The 21,719-nt window shown below is 33.8% G+C and overlaps 1 protein-coding gene across 3 annotated transcripts in view; it reads right to left on the bottom strand.

The window, feature by feature from the left end:
• CARPB (Carbonic anhydrase-related protein B) overlaps positions 1 to 21,719 on the bottom strand; it is a 212,854-nt gene that overhangs the window by 33,643 nt on the left and 157,492 nt on the right. For all 3 annotated transcript variants that reach the window (XR_004690101.1, XM_035079777.1, XM_035079778.1), the window contains one exon: positions 18,850 to 18,895. Coding sequence is in view for 2 of the 3 variants with exons in the window: in XM_035079777.1 (XP_034935668.1) it covers positions 18,850 to 18,895 (46 nt within the window). In the remaining variant the exon portion in view is untranslated. The remainder of the gene's footprint in view (positions 1 to 18,849; positions 18,896 to 21,719) is intronic.

Raw genomic sequence — 21,719 nt, 5'->3', positions numbered from 1 at the left:
GTGCTTTCTGCCTTTTCTATTGTCTAGTATAGTGTGGATAGCAGGTATTCGAGACCTTTCGGTTTACGTTGTCATCTTAGTCTAGTAACTATGTGTATTTATCGTGCGTTAATTATAGAATAGGAATACAAATTTATTGGTTACGCATTCTTATAGAGAATAATGAGAAGTGTATTTGTGCAAATTTTTATTACTCGGAAACAATAATTACTATTGTTTATCTAGTATCGGAGTTCGGCACATTGCGTTTTTCCGGCAGCATATGCCGTTGAGAACCTCTTTGATTAACATTTGAAAAAAAATATTCGTACTATTAAAAAAAATATAGAAAAGATTGCGAATATCCAGAATCGTTTTCTGGATATTTCCCAATTAAAATTATAAAAAAAAATAAATTTTTCGATTTTTAACATTATCTAAAATGTCTGTAAAATTTGCATCTGCTGAGAAAATCTCAACTTGTGGATTTAACCTAACCGTTTGAGGATAGGGATGATTGTGCCGGAACAGAGCAAACGGAAATTAGGTTTTATAAAAAATAGAGTATCTTTATTTTTAGCCCTAACAGGAACACTAAATACACAGACAAACTTGGTGTTATTAAATAGGAAGACTGAATGTCGCTCAGAATCACTGAATGTCTATTTCAATTACTGAATCTGAATCGAATGTCCAAAAAATACTCAACTTGGTGTGTTCGGTATTTTTGACCTTCCACACGAGCTCAGCACGCTTCTCAAGTTGAGCAAGAATGTGATTGTGCACGTGGCGTTAGCCTATCAGTGCAATGCAAAATAAATTTTAATGAAATGTCTTGAAATACTTCTTGATTTTAGTTTCAGAATAAAGCCTGAATCTTTCTGATGATTTACAATAGCACTTGTACTGATAATTGACTCAAAACTTTAAAATTTGTTAAGAATGAATATGAATGGCGTGTACGCGTGAACGAGAACAGTGAAAGAATGGCGACAGGAACTTCATTAGTCAAAAGGGACACTGAAAATTAGTCAAATGATTGACTAAATTGAGAATTATTGATTATTTAGTCGATTGGTTATCGACCCAGTCCCAAGATGGCCGCCAAAGTCCTGTCGCCTGGCACATTCAAACTGAGAATTAATTAATTCTTAACAGCACCCTTATATTTTTCTAGTTCAAGGGCACATTTAATAGCCAATTCAGGAGTCTACAGGATTTTTCCCGCTCTTTTAAATGGCTATCTTAGTTTTTAAGAAAAAATTTTGTTCAACATTGACAAAAAACTGAATAGTGTTTTTGTATTCTTTTACCTTTATTTTGGAAATTAACTCATTTCTTGATCAGAAAAGTATGTGAAGCAAAGTTTCATGCCTTCACGTGAAGAGCATGAAACAATTTTTTTGAAATTTTTTTAAGCATTTGTTATATATAAATTTCATGAACAAATACGTAATTTTTAATTATTTAAAATTTTTTTGAATTTAGTTTAAAGGCTTTTTATAAACAATTATCAACAGAATGTTAAATTTATAAAGGAAAATAAATGTCAAGAATTCTACTAAAATTAATAATCATTCAAGGGGAATCGAACCCCGGTAACATTCGAATACCGAGGCGAGTAATGCCTAGTCTCAACTTGAATAGTTGACGCTTTCAGGTGATTAAAGTGAGATAGAAATTTGAGATTTTTATTCTTTTCTTTGTTTAATTTCAATATTACAATCACAATTTACAAAATTACAATAGTTTCACTGAAAGTAAAGTTTCAGTCCACAATTAGCCTGAATGAATGTCTGAAAGTACTTGAATGTCTGTGAGATACACTGTATACTCTTTGAATGATGAATGTGCACGTGGTGCTTAACCTCCGTGCAATGCATTGAATTTGACACTTCGTCAATGAGAAGTGGGTCGTAAATCTACTTCTAAAGGCGCCTGAATTGATTGTTGCACTTTAATACTGCTCTTGAGCACAAATGATCTCTTGAATGAGGGAAAACTAATGACCTGAATGTCTTGAATCAACACGCGTCTGCTTGATTAGAAAGAACAGAAAGAAATGGCGTGATGAAGAAGACGGAAGTCATAGGAGATCAAATTAGGTGTTAGATTTTAGGTCAATAGACCAACTAAAATATTGATCGATGCCGTGAGTCGATAATCAATCGACATTAAGATGGCCGCCTGACTGCCAATCAGCTGGTTATTCAAATTAAGAATTAGTGAGTGGGAGAATTCTTGAAATACTGGCCGCCATCAGCGACCGGGTTGATGATTGCCTTCTGATTCTGGTTGTGATGTAGGTGCTGGAGAAGTTGGAAGAATGACTTCACGATTGGCCTGGTAAGAGTGGTTGTTGAGGTCCTGACAGAAGATACCCTTGCTAGCCCATCTCGACCTGGATGCAGTTTCACGATTCTCACGAGTGGCCATCTCGTGGGAGGGAAACGATCGTCTGATAGCAACGCCAAAGACCCAACTTAAATGTCATGATTCCTGAAAAACCACTTGGAAATTGATTGAAGTTTTTGCAGGTATGATTTTTATGATAGTGTCTGATGATTAGTGCCGTAAGAGGTGAATGTCGAGGCAGAATGACTTGATGTTTGGCATCATGGGTGAGATAGGCATTTTTAAGTTGTCCTTCAACTTGTAAGACTCTTTCTAAATCGATGAATGCTGTGAGTTTGTTGAATGAATTATTCTGTGGAAGATATTGATTGTTGGACAAAGTTCTAAGTTCTTCCACCATAGCGAGTAGTCCTTAAGTTGAATGGCCGTTACGCCTCGTGATGCACAGTCTACTGGATTTTTCTTGCCAGCAATATGCCTTCAGTGCGCATCTGGAACGAGTTTTTGAATTTGAGTGACTCTGTTCCTGACAAAGTCTTTCCAGCGGGCTGAATTTGAATTGATCCATAATAGAGTGATTGTAGAGTCCGTCCACAGATGAATTGACTGTATATTTACTTCTTGAAGTGTAGCCTGAACATAATTTATTTGATTGGTGCCAGAGAAGCCATGAATCTCTATTGTTGATTGTCTTGAGGTGTGGATCCAGCGTGGAGTAGAGATTTCGTGAAGTTGTGTGAACTCTTCTCTGATGATCAGCCAACGATTAAGAAGTTGAATGGGGACTGGTTCATCCCAGCTAAGATTGTAAAGCCAGAGTTCTTGAAGAAGCATCTTAGCTCTGATTGTCAATAGTGAAACCAGTCCTAGAGGATCATAAATTTGAGCTACTCCTCATAGGATGAGGCGTTTTGATTGATCAATTCTTGAGCTACAAGTAGTAATTCTTCAGGTGATTCTGCTCCACCAAATATGTCATCAACATATCTGCCTTTTGTGACTGCTTGGCTAGCTCTCGGATACTTGTTACCTTCGTCTTCAACTAGTTGAAGGAGTACTCGGACGGCTAGATATGTAGCTGATCTAATGCCGTAGGTCACCGTATCACCCACAGAGGCACATCAAACATGTCAAGTTGAACTTTTGGGCCTGTATGAGTAATGTAATTCGATGAAATTCCAGTAGATGTCGGACTGGAGCCATTGAAGACGACCCTGAGCTTGGTGGTTGGGCTACTCACTCTTTGATAAGGGAGAAAATATGGTTTGAATGTCAGATTTTGTTTATTGCCTGCTGGAGCCGGTTTCATGTGACCTAGTTGTTCGTATTCGGTCATAAAGGATCGATAAAGCTCACTGTAGTCGTTGTTTGTAGTGAGCTTGTGGAGCTGACGACGTAGACACTTGTAGGCCGTGTGGTAAGAATCTCCTAGCGCTGGGGGCGAGGCACAGAGTGGTATTCTCACCATGTATCTACTAGATGAGTCTCTGGAGTATGTTGATTTAAAGAATTCCTCACACTGTATGTCTGACGTTGATAATAACTGACAATGTTTCTTTTTCTGATGTTAGCACCTCTTCTTGGATCCAGAATTTAGTTAATAATTGTTGAATGTTTTGATTACTTGATTCAGTACTAATATTGTGGACATGATGGTGATTAACACTAGATGATGGCACTGCTGGACCAAGAATTAGCCAACTAAGATGGATAGTTGAACGATAGGTGCTGCCTCGGAGTAGAACTTAATTTGTGTTTAATTATTTGACCGTAAAAGTCAGCTCCGATGAGCATTTCGATTGATTAAGGAATGTAGAATGTTGGATCTGCTAGAGGTAGATTGTCTAGATGTAGCCAATCATTGTTTGGGTACTCACAAAAGGGCCTCTGCTATTAGTGAAGTGAGTTGTTTCATGATGTGAGCTCGTACATAAATTAATTGATTGTCGATAGTTGATTGTATTTCACAAATCATCACACCTTGTGTTTGAGTAGTCTTCGATGATTCTACTCCTTGTATGTTGAGTGTCTTAGGGTGTTTTTGCAATCGAAGTCGTTTGGTCACCTAAGATAAGATGATTGTTAAGTCTGATGCAGATTCTATTGGTACTCTTGCTGGATGATCTCCAGTTACTGTCTTGGTTTTAATTATTGCTGTCGCTAGCAATGTTGAGTACTCTTGTACTAGGTGTTGATGAATTGTTTTGATAGAGCTAGGAGCTCTGATTACCTTTAGACTGAGGCCTCATGTGCCAAGGTTATTCCATCAGACAAACCTTCCAAAATAAGTCCATCAGCGAGCATGAATGTGTTTGGAGTTGATCGATTGAATTCCTTAAAGACTGCGGCGCCTCCTCACTGGTCTAAGACGACGCTTGATTTTTAGAGCAGTGAGTGGAACATCGTATGGTGTTTTTTACCACATTTCTTGAACCTGTTGGTGTTGGTGCAAGCAGAAGTATTGTGGCGACCCAGGCAGTTCCGACACTGCATCTTTGTGTCCATGTTTTTCAGTCGGGTCTCGAGAGGCAGAGCTCTATACTCTGCGCAGCTAACCATAAAGTGATTGTCATTACAGCAATCAAAAACATAAACTCTACTACCTGAAGCATGGTGGACAGCTTTTGCTCCTGATGGTGGTCTAGGAGCAGGCTCAAGTTTCCTCAGGGTTCTTATCCTGGTCAGCAAGAACTCCCTGAACTCCTGGTAGCTCAGCATTTTCTCGACGTCGTGGTTCTGAGTCTTCCACATTTCCTTTGATCTCAGGTCCAGGTGTTTGAGGACATGGAATATGATGATAGTATCCCAGTTAGTAATTGACTGTCCAAGCATCTGGAGACTGTTGAAGGCATTGTCTACTACAGTCAATAAGGTTGAGATCTTCGTAGATGTAGAGCTAGCTCGCTTTGACTCAGCAAACTGACTAAAGAGCTTCTCAAGATGCACATGGATCAGCTTCGTCTCATTCTCATACTTTGATGCTAAGTAATAATGATTATTAATTTTAGTAGAATTCTTGACATTTATTTTCCTTATTAAATTCAACATTCTGTTGATAATTGTTTATAAAAAGCCTTTAAACTGAATTCAAAAAAATTTTAAATAATTAAAAATTACGTATTTGTTTATGAAATTTATATGTAACAAATGCTTCAAAAAATTTCAAAAAAATTGTTTCATGCTCTTCACGTGAAGACATGAAACTTCGCTTTACATACTTTTCTGATCAAGAAATGAATTAATTTCCAAAATAAGGGTGAAAGAATACAAAAACACTATTCGGATTTTTGTCAATGTTGAACAAAATTTTTTCTTAAAAACTAAGATAGCCATTTAAAAGAGCGGGAAAAATCCTGTAGACTCCTGAATTGACTATTAAATGTGCCCTTGAACTAGAAAAATATAAGGGTGCAAATTTAAAAAAAATAAAATAAAAAAGACGTTTTAGATAATGTTAAAAATCGAAAAATTCATTTTTTTTTATAATTTTAATTGGGAAATATCCAGAAAACGATTCTGAACATTGGCATCTCTTCCATATTTTTTTTAATAGTACAAATATTTTTTTTCAATGTTAATTAAAGAGGTTCTCAACGGCATATTCTGCCGGAAAAACGCAGCTGCTCTTATCCTTTTCAGTATTTATTATGTAGAGATGTTGGTGTGGCATTGAAGTATATTCGCTTCACCATACTAACCACCATCATTTACGAATTCACCATCACGTCCAACATTATGGAGCATCTTTTTGAAGTTGTTCTTATGCATTTTTCAATGTTACTGAGTGAATATTAACAACATTCAAAAATTTTTTGCACATACTGTGTAGAACTTTTCATTTTTGCTGGACTAATATAAACTTTCGAAATACTTTAGAGTGTGCTTGAAGAACAAGTCATGAATAGTGATTAAGTGTGTTCTTGATTTTGTGCTACAATTTTGATAATATTGAAAAATATTACTAACTATCGTGATTTATCCCCTTTACAATTGTTGTGCTGGCAAATGGATGAAAAAATTCTATCATTAATGAATTGTTTTTTTTTTCATTTTTAAAAATTATGATAACGAGTTTTATCAGAAAAAAAAATAATGGCCGAAAAAAATGTTTGTGCAGTTTATGATGACGGTTCATTTACTAAGAATGCATAAAATGATACATCACGTAGTTCACTCACATTCATCAGGACAAGTCAATATCGAGATGATGGAAAGCATGAGGTATGGCAAGATATGTCATCAGTGACTGTTCACGAATTTTGTAGAAAAACATAGATTAGTATAAAAATAAATGAAAGTGAATCGAAACGAGCACGGAGGAAACCGACTACGCCGTAGAACGTGTTTGACCAAAATCTGAATCTGAAATTGCAGCTGAAGTTGAAATTGAAATTAGGGCTGAATCAACTACTTTCGATTTTAAGAGTAACTGCTTTGTTTATGGTTAATCATGTTCACGTTCTGAAGAAATTTAAGAAGGAATGAAATACCTCCTAAAAATTTTTAACATGTTGTACTGTTCTGACTTGGAGGGGCCCAAGTCAGTTAGTCAGAAATATTAAAAAATTGTTAATGCCGGACTTGTCCACCGGCGCGTCAGTCAACTCACTGGACCAATCATCGGGAAGTATTTCCCTCATGGCCCAGCAGGCAACTCTACGGCCCTAGTGACGCCAACAAGCACGCGGTTGAGCACTTGTGGCGTCAGTTAGCTCCAGGCAAATCACGCGGTCAGCTCTGTATAAGTTTTCGCAGTCAAATCGTAGTTTTTTGCAGTCAGCTCACTCGTTGTACAATAAAGTACGGTCAAATAGACTCAGACAGCTCTCACGAAGAAACGTGAATCATCAAATTGTTCTCATCAGTGCAAGTGGTCCAGTATATTCAGTTTGTAGTGTCTTTGGGCGCGAAGCTGAACTGGCGTCGACGCCATAGTGCCTCACGGACATTCACCTATACATCGCTCCCCCGAATAACTCTGGTGTATACTGTGAATGTTGCTATTCACTGTTTTTTGAGACTCTGTTATTTGGTGACAAAATAACCATCAGACAACTCAGAAGTGTATGAACAATTAATGTACAGTCAATTCACCTACACTCAGTGATTAAGAATTTCTATTGTTTAAGTTAAGTGTTATTGTTGAATAAAAACTATAAAACTCAAGCAGTCTGTGTTAATAAACTATAATTTTTGGAACCTTCTAGCATCCAACCTTTTGTTCTTATTCTGCTTGTAATTATTACAGTCCACTAGGTTTCAGTTTGCTCATTCGGCCGACTCGAAGTCAGAACATGTACAATTCCGCAATAAAACGTTAAACACGAAATGCAGTTATTGGCAATAATGATGTATGGGCACAGGCCGTCAACACACGAAAAATAATATTTCGACTTTATATGATGTCTAAAAACACTATCATTCGATTTGTTAACTTTCCAGTGGGAAGTAATAGTAATGAGTACGATTTTGCAAATCCCGAATTTTGACATATCTCAACGTTTTAAGGTCCCCAGAGTCGAATACGATCGTTTTCCAGTGGACGTCTGTGTGTGTGTATCTACGTATGTGCGTGTGTGCGTATATACGTATGTGCGTTCGGAAGACATTATGATATTTCATTTTTTGTATATGAATTCCAAACGTTAAAATGTCGAAATATGTTGAAATCCAGAAATTGTGAAATCAAACGATCATAATAATTTTCTCGTAGCAAATTAAAATAATCATAGTAAACTGTGCGAAATTATTAATAAAAAAGTTTTTTCAATTTTTAGGACCAACCGTTTTATTGTTTGTACAATACCTCCCTTTTTTGGGACCTTTAACCTTGAATAACTTTGGAATGGTAGGTCCCCTGAAAAAAAACATAGGACATAAAATATTCGCAAGAAAATTCTCCACAAAAAAGTACTTTAGTTTTTTGTTGTAGGACCAACCGTTCACGAGATATAAGTTTGAAACCTTCGCCAGTTTTGTATTGTAATTCTTTTTTTGCCCATAAAAAAAAAACTAATCGACCAATTTTATTTAAAATCTTTTCACCTGTTCTTTGTCACATTCTTTATCGGATGCAATTGATCCGAAGTGGATATCTTAATTAGTTTTTGAGAAACCGTGAACGAAAGAAATAACTTGCAACCCGAACGCACATACGTACATACGTACATACATACATCTTCTTAAAAACCATCGATATGAACTCCTTACATGTTAAAACATCGAGATCTGTCAAAATTCCAGCGTCGCCAAATCGGACCATTACAATAACTTCCTAATGGGAAGTTAAAAATGATATCGATGTGGGACCCATCGCATTCGACGCGTAATAATGTAACTCAGAATTGATTAGATTTTCAGCAAAATCGGTCCAGCCATTTTTTTTTTTGCAGAACCAAAAAACTAGCAAAAATGGAAAATAACCTGAATTTTCTCAATTTATAAATTGTACCATTTTTTAGACAAGATTATGAAATCATAGAAAAAATATGAATATTAAATAATTAGAATACTTGTTTGAAAATATGGTGATAATATTTCATCGGAAAAAAAATTTTTAAAAACAAAATCAGCAATGAAAGAATTTAAACTCGTGTCAAGATTGAGAAAACAGCATTAAAGACGCTATAATAGTCGATAATATGGAATTGCGTTTATAACAATTGAACATGATTACTAACAAGTGATTATTGAAAATAGTAATATTTAAATAATAAGTTTTAAATTGTTATAAACAATAAAAATAGGGATCCATTCTATATATATGTGTACTTTTAACGCATAATTTTTTCTTTTACTGAAATAAAGTAACTGAATGTGTCAAATGAATAAAAACGGACCTATTTCGTTTATAACAATTCTATTTGTTACAAAAAATGGAAACGGGTTCTATTCAAATTGTTTTTTCATTTTTTCCACTGGGAAGTTGGTCATGTGGACCTTTCGGGTCGCACCCAGACCACTGCAGAGCATTGATATTTGAACTTTGTTTTCGGCCCGTATACCTGACAGGAAACTACTTGACGAGATGTCTTGAATATTGAAAGAAATTTTGAAACATTAATTAATCATATAGTAACTGGTGAAGAATGTCAATGGACTTTAGAGGATTTTAAGGAACGAATGAACTTTGAAATTTTCGATCATAAGTGAAAAAAAATGCTAGAAGAAAGATATGGTGACCATGTTATTTTTACTCCTAATCCTCCTTATTCACCAATAATATCTTTTCGATATACAGCCAATACATTTTTAAGCAATAATTTTGATAAATCACTAACATCAAATACTATCAATAGACAAGATAAAATTCTTTAAGCTGCAGCTAATATTATACTTGAAGATATATGTGAAAAACCTTTCAACGAACACTGTTATTCAGCAAGTTCTACTCTTTTGCATAGTATTGAAGATAATATACCAGAAGCTTTGTTCATATTTTTTAGAGCGTATTATATTGAAACGTAAGAAATCCTCAGAATTCAATGAATAAAGAGATGCTCACACAAAGATTTCAGGGACTCATCAATTGAAGCGAACAAATAAGATGCTGAAGAACTACTGAAGTGGTTTGTAGAGTTTGCAGTAATAGTACAATTGACTGCTGGTAAGCCGGAAAAATCGGCGTACAATTGTTGAAGACTACTATAGATCAAGATTTTGGTAATGTATCGCATAGTAAAAGTAGAAGAACGCAGCTTATAGCTGCAATGAAATCAGGAGTCAAGATGAACGGTACAAGAAGAGTTTGGGTTCATATTTCGGTAATCTCTACTTCATCTTCATTGAAACTAAATGAATGAACGGTAGTTCAGGGGTAAATTCTCTGTTTACAAATCTTTTGATGACTGGTTCGGAATTCCCCAGTTGCTTTTTTTTTATGTATTAATTAAATAAATTTATTCATATCTTTTTCTTCCGTAACAATACCAGTGCTCTTTTTTCTCTGGGAAATACATAAAAATCTGAAATTTTGGATTTTGGACGATGAAGGCAATACAGAAATGTCATCTATTCTGACACCATTGTGATGGATGTACAGGGTCTACGCGCAAGATCTAGTGTAAAGAGCAAGTGACTAGAGACCCTCACTTAGTCTCTAGCACTTATTCAAAAAATGGATTTCTGTATTTATTGATTATTTTTTTTTTTTACTTATCTTTCAATACAAATGTTTTTGTCTTATTAGTGTAGTACTAAAGAAATTTTAATACGAAAATGTTTATATTCAATAGATAATTTAAAAATATGGTATCTTGTGCTTGCACCACAAACTGCAAATAGAATAATTGCAGTTTGCAAAAGTAACGGATTAAAATGATATTATGCATGTAACAGTTGTGCAGGAATTGAATGTGAAAATTCGACGTATATCACTATTGGAGAAAATAATTAAAACAAAGATGAAGAGGGATGTTCATTTCGAGAATTCTGCGAATATCTAACTAGTTTAGCTGTTTTTGCAGAAATGAACATGGACGTAAATGATGACCTAAGCAACCTGCCACGTTGTTTCAAATATTGATGTATCTTGACATTTTTACGATTTGTATTCATTGAGGCATTTTCTTCTGAAAAATGATCGAAAAACAACAATTTTCTCCTTGCTTATGACAATTTAGAAGTTGACAAGAGTGAAAGAATTCGATTGCAAATTTTTAATTTTATCAAAGTGTAAGTTAATGAACATTATTAATATCAGAACATCATAATGTATTGTTCTAATTGATGTTGTACTTCTGTTCTGACTTCAAGTCGGCCGAATGAGAAGAAAACGCTTCGGGGATTTTAATGAAAAATAGTAAGGTTGAATGGAAGAAGGTCTAGTAGAAATAACGTTTTATAAACACAGAAAATAATCACTAATTGTTTGTGATTTATCTGTTGATAAATTACAATAGAAGTTGTCTGAAACGAGTAATTACACAAAAATAGTTCAAAACAACGTGTAGCGACAGGCACACAGCTACAGGTGAGTTGTTTGATGATGTTCTGTACGTGTTACTGTCCGTGAGGCACTTATGGCGTCGACGCCAGCCTAAAGTCACAAAACTAATTCTTCTGGACCACTCTAGCTGGTTGAAGTTGTGATTCCTGGTCACGTTTGGTGGAATTGCTTTACACGAGATGCCTGAGCACTTAACTAATCCACGAGTGAGTTATTACTGCAAACTTGGTGAATCACCGGTAAATTGAACAAGAGATTCGCCTGCTCGATTTGCCTGGAGCTAACTGACACTACAAGTGCTCGACCGTATGGTTGTCGGCGCCACTAGGGCCGTAAAGTTGTCGGCTGGGCCATAAGGGAAATACTTCTCGACGATTGGTTCAGTAAGTTGACTGAAGCGCCGGTGGACAATGTTAAATTAAATTGGTATAGTGGCATAGTGTAAAATGAGAATAAAAAATAAATTTGAATAAAGGTCTACATTCAATACTAATAGATTGTAATAGATAATTGAACTCGAAATCATTACGGAAAATTTGATTTGTTTTACCGTAAAAACGAGCTTCAATAAAACTAAAGTTACCGACAAAAATTTTTAAAAGCATTTATTTTTATCGATTGATCTTTCGTGTAAAGTTAGGTTACGACGGCAATTATGCGATATCGTAGGTTTTTGATTGTTTTTTAATATCAATACTATCTAATCTAATATGAAACTTACAAAAAAAAGTAAGTGAAATACGCCAAAAACGATATCGTTCGATATCTGTAGAAAAACGGCGCCACGTCACTGCTGCTTGGAAATCTGATGTTTTCAAATTGTTCTACATGCAAAAAATGGTTAAAATCATGAAATTGCGTCAAGTTTTACTTGCGATTATCGCAAAACCATCGAATTGTGTCTATCAATTGTTTAATTAAAAAAAAATCACATAAATGTGGGTAAGAAATTGTAAATCGAATGTTTGATTAAAATATTGATAAACATTTGATAGCGTAAATCTTATTCAGAATTGTTTTTCGAGTGTTTGAAGTATCCTACTGAAACCTTTATAATTGGATGAAATTGAAGAATTATATCCGGAAATCTTCTATCAATAGAGAACATTACGAAAATTGGGACACCTAATGTAACACTTTTTTTAGCTAGCTACTTTTTCAGTTTGAGTAAAAACTGATTGCAAAAAAAATTTATCGTAAATTTCTATGTATAAAATTGCTTTTTAAATTGTTTCAAGAAAATTCAAAAAAGTATTTTCTCACACAATTCATTAAAAGTAAAAAAAAAAAAGCTTTTATTTTATAAATGAAATAGCACTCCATTTGCATCTGAGACAAACTCTTCAAATAGCCATCATCAATAAACTCTGGAAAACGGTGGCTATTTTGATGAGCTACTTCAAAATGCCACCACTACCACCCTCAGATAACCCGACACCAGCTTAAGCACTAGTACTCAGTCTAGCTTGAGCACCAACACCTGAATCGAAGAATAACGGTAATTCAAATTTCGAAGAAGGAAGCTATTTAATTAAATTTTCCACGCCATTTGTGGAAGAATATAAATTGAAAAGCTCTCTTTCAATAATTCTCTCTCATTTTTTAGGTGTTAAAGGCCCCCGTCGCAATGGCGAAAAGAACCGACAATCTTGGTATGATTACTAACCGAGAAGTTGATTAGCTCTTTGAACAACATATTAATAAAATTAATCAGAACAGTGAGTAATCACTCACTATTTCAAATACTTGTATCCATTGGCCTTCACGGATCAAAGTATCCAATGATGTATAGTTATCATCAATTATAGAGAATCGAATTCTCTACAAAAAAGTCCGCGAGAGCACCTGTCTATCGTGGACAGGTAGGAATGTACAGCTCTGCAAAGGCGCGCCGAAAATTGAGCATTTTGGACGCGTCGGCAGAATATGCCGTTGAGCACCTTTTTAATTAACATTAAGAAAATGAATATTTATAATATTTAAACAAATTCTCGAATGTTCAGAATAGTTTTCTGACCAATTCCCAATTAATATTCTATAATTAATGCACGCTAGCATGAGGCTTAAATTTACGGCTACTAGACTATAAACATGTAGTATAGATTGTATTTAGTCAGTGCTAACTTGGGAAAACGCGATATGTCCAACTTTGACCTATAAAATAAAAATAGCTCAAAAGTTCAAAATTTTTTTAATGAACTAATGCAAAATTTTTATCTATGCAGCAAACGATAATATCTATGGCGAATGTAAGCATAATTTGCATGTATATCGCATAATTTTCTTTAGATTACATAGATTATAAGGAATAATTTTTCAGTGGATAATAAATTGTTAATCGGTGTTATATATGGTCATTTTAATTTTATTTCACTTGAATAGACTAGTTTTCTATTTTAATAAAGATAGAGTGTCTGTCTGTCCAGGATAATCTCGCAAACAGCCAAACCAAATTCGATGAAACTTTGCAGACATGAAGAGATATATGAGTAGTAACATAGGCTGCTTGTTTCATGTAAATTGTTCATAATAGTTTTATTTGTTATAACATCAAAAACGATACCGATGCGATATTTCTTCTTTTATTAGAAATAAATACTGACTCTGATCGTATATGACAATCGAATTTGTTATAAACAATTAAAAACAGAATCTGGGCAATATATTCGAAATCTTTTAACGTGTAATTTTTCACTGAAGAAAGTTACTAACTGCATAACAGGAATGTAAATGCAGTCTCTTTGTTTATAACTATCAAATTTGTTATGAATAATCAAAAGTGATATCTGTGCAATGTATGTAAGTGCTTTTAACGAGATGTTCCCCTTTCTCTGAAAAAAAGTGTAACTAACAGCACTACATGGATAACAAGAAAATTTTCTTCATTTATAATATTTGAATTTATTTGAAAAAATTGAATACAAGATCTTTGTACTAGATTTAAATTTTTCCGCCATGAAATTTTTCTTCTTCTGAAAAAAAGTTACAAAAAACGTAACATGAATAAAAATGCACTCTTTCTGTTAATAACCATTGCAAACAGGGTTGAGGCTAGTTAACTTGAGTTCATCACAAAAAATTTGAGTTGTTTTACCGTCGATACGAGCTTTGATTAAGCTAAAGTTACCGACGGAAGAAAATAAATTTCAGAAAAACATTTAATGTTATCTATTGATCTTTCGTATAGAGTAATGTTACCACGGCAATTCCGCAATATCGTAGGTATTCAATTCTTTGTATAATTAATATTATTTTTTCTAATATGGAGAATTGTTAAAAAAGTAAGTGAAATCCATTAAAGATAAATATCATGTGATTTCTGTAAAAAGAATGGCACTAAATCACCGTAATTGAAAACGAAGAAAAAAACGTAATACTAAGTCGAACCGGTGTACTGCCTCTGTTGACACGCTTTCGTCTTCCCTCTTACAGCATAAAATCAGTTGTTCAATAAGAAATTCAATAAATGTGCGTAAGAAATTGTAGTTGGATTGTTTGATTAATATTTCGATAGAAATTGGCTAGCATAAATCTTTTTCAGTATTTTTTTTTCGTGTTTAAAATCCACTAAAGAAAGCTTAGTGTGGCTATGACGGTATTTATTACTTTTTTTACGCTGAGCTCTCTAGTAGTCCAAGAGCAGTATGAAGAGCCCCTATACTAGTATGCATTATAAGTATCGTAAATTGTTGTTATTATCTGGCAGTTTTTGACTATTCTTAAACTACGTTAGAATATTCTAGTATTTAATAAACCGAGTTATCCGTGTTATGTCCGAGTTTTTTCAAGTTAATAATTGAAATTAATAGTTTGTTATGTATTTCTGCTCTTTATAGGTGTCGATATGTAAACCATACGTTTAACCTTAGAGACTTTAAGTTCCTTTTTTTAGTCCTAGTCTTTCGATTAATAGACAGCGATGAGAGAATCTTCGGTAAAGAAAATGGAAATGTGTGATTTATATAAAAACAATAACAAAATTTATTGAATGTGTTGAGAAAATCTCAACTTTTGAATTAGCCTAACCGTCTAAGGATAGGAAGGATTGTGCCGGAACAGAGTAAACGGAAGTCAGGTTTTATGAAACATATAATATCTCTATTTTCGGCACCAACAATACACAAACCACACTGTACAACTTTTTGTCACTAAATAAGAAGCATGAATGTCATTAGAAATCACTGAATGTCAATTTTAATTGAATGTCTAAGAAATGCTCAACTCGGTGTGTTTGGTATTGTCTTGAAATATTTCTCGATTAATTTATTGCTTTTCGCCACGTGGGTTTTTCAAAAGCAATAAAGTATCTAGAATATGATTTTCTCAAATATTCTTTGAAACTCTTTCTATTTTAACGAAATCATAGGAAAACTCAAAGAAAAATAACTTAAGTAATAATCGTTAACCTCAATCCTTAAGTTTTTTTGTTATTAATTTTTAGCTTTTCTTAAAATACATTTCAAGTAATTATGTGAAATAATTGAAATGCATTCAGACATTACAAATCATCTAAAATGCCAAAATTAGGGACGAAGGGTACCGCGCTTTTAGTTTACAATGCGAGGAGTTAAATATGAAAGGCGAAAAAAAGAAAATAATTATGATCTGACTCCAATACACAAAATTTATACTTACCGAGAAAAGGGGACTTAAAAAAGAAACTATCATGCTCACATTCCTTTCTTGATGGTTCTTAATAGGGGCCAGAAAGGTCAGAAATATTGTAGACAAATACCAATAGACACTAATGGTTAGGGTTGAAGACACTTCTTTATTCCCATGTAAGATATTCTTTTACTTGGCTTATAACTTGTAATTTATAACTAGAGATCGAGGTTTGGTTATCATAAAATCATTGCAATTATTAATTGAGTGGTTCGCAAGAATCTGAGTAAACAATTTACTTTACTTGGTTTAATTATATTGAGTTCCTTAGGTGACACTTTGCACTTGGACTCGATGATAAATCTACTACTTATAGTTAATTATTGCTTAACTTCGACACAGTGATTTCTCACGTTTTCTGCTTTTTGAGCTATGACGCCAGGTACACTGGAGGTCAAACTCGCCTTTCAAAAAACGTAGGGAATCAGAAGTATTCTCCATTAACACATAAATTGTTACTCGACGTTCAGTACGCGGGTCGTCTGGACGAGTCTACGGTGATCGACAAAAAGCCTCGATAGCAACTCATACTGCTTTATATAAAGCATTAACTTAATCCACATCGTCGGAATGTCTTTTAAACCTGGAACGAAAGTGCACCGTTTGCACTTCGAGTTGCAAAAATCAAGTTGTGAAACATTTGTAAATGTTTCACGGCTCGTGAATGATATCTAGGTCCCGAATACTTAACTCTGCAGCTTTGTCAGCTGGGTAAGTAAACTGAAAAGGGGAATCAACAAAAAAAAAATCATGAGTTAAAAACTTAAATGTTTTGCAACAGGATCAAAGTTTTGTCAACAACATGAATCGTCAGCAAAACATTCATGATTTATGAAAATCAATTCATTAGGTCACTATTTATTGAAGAAAAATAAAATGATATGCCGGACACAACATCCGGAAGTAAAGCAAACAGATTTCTATCCAAGACAACTCGGGATCGATGAATGACTGGACAGTAGATTTCTTCTTCAATACAAGGTTCGTGAAAATAAATTAAAAGTATTCAAAAAATTTTTTGGTGTAGCGAAAACAGATAGACTAGCTGAAATATTAGCACTTTTTTCGTCAAAACCTTTTATCCTTTTTTCTTGTTTTTTGAATATTTGAATGTTCATACGTATTTTTTCATTTATTGCAGCTCTTTCCGACAAACCACTTAACTTTATCTAATTTTTTAACGTCAAAAATTATTTTTCTCCAGCTGATTTTCAATGTATTTAATAGAACAATGTTTTTTGAACATGATCACGGGAGTGATCGTTGAGTTTCAATCGATTTCATTTTTTAAGTAAAGTTGATTGAAGTTTACTTGCCAATAGTTTTTCATAATTATCATTATTTTCATTCTACCCCCAGTTACCCCATGTATCAATAAAAAAAAAATAAAAAAAATAAATATCATTAATTGACTCAGCATTAAAAACTTAATCGATTAATGCTTTTTAATTTTGCCATTTTTTTTTCATGTCACTTAGGTTGACTACTCTATACAATGCTGGAGATCTCTTGGTTTTCTTTAAAGTATTAAAAATGCTGTTTATCATGATAAAATACTCGCAATGAGTGTGGCAATCGCTTTGTTTCCTCCCGAAGGGTGTTCAATATTTTCATTGTTTTGAACGTTTCCAATCATTAGAGGTCAATAACTTTTTACCTGCTTCGGGTAAGGTTGCGAAGATGCAGACTTTTTTATGTAAAATCGTAGCCACTACGACTTTTGTTCAAATCATTTTTTCATATTTGTTACGGTTCTTGAAAAAAATGGGAACAAACATGAGATAATGCATAAAAAAAGTGTTTAAAGGGTGATTTCAAACATGGCCCGATGTCGGAACACATTTTTTTTAGGGGAAACTAATTCTACAGATTCCCTACAAATATTGTATCAAAATTTTATGCCCTTCAATATTTCCGTGGATAAAATCTTAAATGGCTGGACTATAAACCCTTTTCGCTTCGACGTTTTATTTCAGATAAGAAAAAGTTTCAAACTCCACAGTTTCCTCAATTTCAAAATCCTAAAATCTTTTTGGAATATTGATGTGGAAATTCGTCACTTTTTATTTTTGTTTGTGATTTTTAGTTTTTTTAGTTATCCTAAAAAACAGTTTGTTAACTCGAGCCTTTCAGGATCTGTTTTTACTCTTAACAAATATCGACATGTAAATCCAATTGAGTTTGGGAAAATACAATTACAAAGTATATATATTGTATTATCAGATAGGGTTTTAAAATTTAATAATAGTAAAATTCTCGTTACCAATTGTTACTGTTTGATTCAAAGCCTACCCTTTTTTATCTACTTTTTTGAGCCTCTAAATCGATGTCCTTGTTCATTTTTATTGGTATCATAATTTATATTGCAGCTAGCAGTCAACAGTAATTATAACTAGCATATTTGACACGTATTTTTTCATGTTCTTAACCTCAGTGATAAACCTTAAGCTGTACAGAGAAACAGCCGACAAAACGAAGCCCATTAAGTTAAGCGATCCCTAGTTTTATTCGTCAATATTAGGATTACTTCTAATATCTGCCAAAATCCTCGTCAGTTCGAGTTTTCGAAGCTTTTCTAGCCGCTACCATAATAAATTATATTATGTTATATTTATTATTTATTAATAATCAATTTGGACATAAAACTACACAGCAAATTTCTGCCCAGAAAATATAGTTTAAATGAAATCCCTGTCATATAAATATTTAGATTCCCAATATGTTGATGCTTTTCATGAAATTTATATTACTACAGCTCAAGTAACGTTAAATTCTTCAGTTGAACTAAAAACAAGGTCATGCATTTAGCTTTTTTTCTTGAATATTACATGATGAATTTCGAGTAATTTTTTTATTTTATCCAGCATTATGTACTAACTCGTTAAGAAAAATTTATTTAGTACCTTTATAAGATATGTCTCGATGCATTGTTGGACAGTTTTTGGTTCCCTGAAACAGAATGATTTGCGTAAAGATAAGTTGAATATGCAAACTAAAATTACGTTTTTTAACACAAAGGTGTAATTAAAAATCACTAAAACAATGTAAAACATGTGCGCTGTCATAGCTAGAGTAATACGACTCTATGTCTACCACAAAATCCGCACATTACGGAACAGTCCTCCATGTGACAGAATCCGTTTCATAAAAAAATTTCTTCGAATCAAATTTCTTACTGGTCAATGTATCTTATCGAGGTGTGAATAACATTCAGAGTGAATGAAACTAAATATTATGTGATTGTATTTATCACCGATTTAAGCAAGTTTCTGTGCTAAATCATTTTAGAAACTACTGATCCGATGCTGATATCATTTCTCACAACAAAGGTATCTTGACGTGTCAGCTCTAATTCTTTTGCGGCTAATATCTATCATTTTTTATCACACTTTGAAAAATAAGTGTCTTTCTACGGTAACAAATATTTTGAGGAAGAAATTAATCCCTACCGATAACGAACTCTCAGAGCAGTTTTGGAATTTTATATACTTACAGTCAACATTCATTCGAAAGATCAAATAGGCAATTTTTGTCATAAAAAAAAATTAAAATTGAACTTACATTTTTGACAACTCGTGCATCAAGCATAAATCGCCGCCATTTTGCCCTTACATCACGACGAGGCACTACTATGTCTCTATATAAATTTACCCATTCGCTTCGCTGGGCATAAAATAAAATACGATTGTGGAACTTCGATGTTAATGGATCGCGTGATTCTCCAATGACAATAAACATGAATAAAAAATTATAGTGTAGTGATTATTAATGTATGTAATGTATTAATGACGTCCGATTGCTTTTCTACATGTACTTTAGATAAATTGTGTAATACATAAGTTATATAGCTTGTTTTTTCCAAGAATTTTTTAGAATAGTTGAATTAGTATGGATTATATATGTCCAATATTAGCGCGCTTAGCCTACATTTACCGGCATAACGCCGCTTCAAGCGTGCTGTATTACCACCTTCGGCACTCTTATGGCATAGACAAGACACCAGTGCTTGCCCTATGCTCCCAGTGGAATTGAATCAGTCATCAGTGCATCGCGGCTCGTATGCAGAAAGCAGTCATCCTTAGTTTTCTTAGAATTCTGAGTTGAGTGTAAACAATGATTGAACGGCTGCAGCTCTTAGCTTAGCCTCAAACCTGATAGAGGCGAGTGTCTGCGGGATAAACCCGTTTGGTCAGGCCCCAGGTGGGTCGGAGCCCTAGGGATCTCTGGCCAGACACCTTTGACCAATCTCAAGATAATAATAATTTCAATAAAAATAATAATTTTAAAAATAATTTCACACAAGATAATAAAAGTATTTCGAATTCTTCTATAGGTGATTTTAGGTCAAATTCTCAACATCAAAATTCTTCACAAATTTTTCAATGTTGGATTTGTAGTGAAAAAGGACATTCTAAGATGGATTGTCAGGTTCTTCAAACTAGTTTATCAAATATTTATAATTCTAATGAGTCTACTGGGAAAGGTTTATTTGAAGGAAAGGTAATTCTTTTGGATAATTCTTCTGTTTCTTATTCTATTTTTACAATTTGAAGTGGAAAATTTGATTTTGATTTTATCGAGACTGTAGAAGGCCCAATGCTCTGCATATTTTTAAAGGAATAATCTATCTATAATTGGTATGCTATAACATAGAAGAAGATAAACCGACTCATATGCGTGCCAATAATTTTTTCCTGAGATTGGTCGTGGTAATTCTGATACTTTAGCAATTTGAGGAAATGAACTTATAAGTCCTTCAACCTTTGAAAGCTAATGTATCAAAATAATGAGACGTGCTTTTTTTTTGATAAAAACCAAAGATTAGCAAACTATCGACATTTACCCAGTGACACAATGCATTTAATCAGCACTTAAAATATTGACATCAAAGTCTAGAAGTCTACACAAGAGAGATTGTTCTTCTATTCTGTTAGTTTTGCTTATAGCATGATTTGGAGTTTCAAAAGGACTACCCTTGATGATGGCATATACTCAAGCTGATCCGTTCCTGTTAGGAACTTCTTTACCAGGATGATAACACAATCCACATCCATATTTCCCGTTAGATTGCATCGAACACCTTATCATTGGTCGAGCAGTAGAATTGCAGATACTCATCAAAGTAACTATTTTCTTATTATATATATATTTTTTACACGTATATTCAAAGCCATCATGATACAAAGTTTTTAATTCATCGATGAGTGGTATCAAGTATTGATTCATTTTTTTAGATTTACTTTTACCGAACCACACACTACATATCATTTTATAGTGTTCAGCAGGACTAAATTTATTAATAGTATGTAGAATGGGATACATTGAATTAGTTGGACTAAGATGGAATATTGGTATACCATTAACACTAAAAGAAAAAAATGCAATCATTATTATAAAATGGGATAGAAGTTGATCGAATGGATTCTAGTTTGCTGCGGCTTAACGATTCCAACACAAATGATATCAGTAGATATACGAAAGAGTTTAACAATTTTTTCTTTGATAAATCAATTGTTAATCAGTAAAATTATTACAATTATTCAGCTAGCATCACTGCAACACGGCCGCGGCACTACATTGCAGTGACCTGGTGGTGAAGCACACATATGTTTCCCTGATCCAAGAACCTTATTGTAGGGAGGGAGAGGGCTTGGAGGAGACGCCATTGGCGAATCTTTCATAAGCTGAAAAGGCGATAAGGACTCCAGAGCATGCGTTTTCGCGAGATCTAAACCCTGTGAGGCTCAGCCAATACTACACAAGGGATCTAGCG

Source organism: Chelonus insularis, unplaced genomic scaffold, assembly GCF_013357705.1.
Source record: "Chelonus insularis isolate UGA/USDA-ARS -01 unplaced genomic scaffold, ASM1335770v1 contig_25_pilon, whole genome shotgun sequence".
NCBI lineage: Eukaryota > Metazoa > Arthropoda > Insecta > Hymenoptera > Braconidae > Chelonus > Chelonus insularis.
The sequence above is the reverse complement of the archived record's forward strand: the minus strand, read 5'-3'. Positions and strand labels throughout refer to the sequence as shown.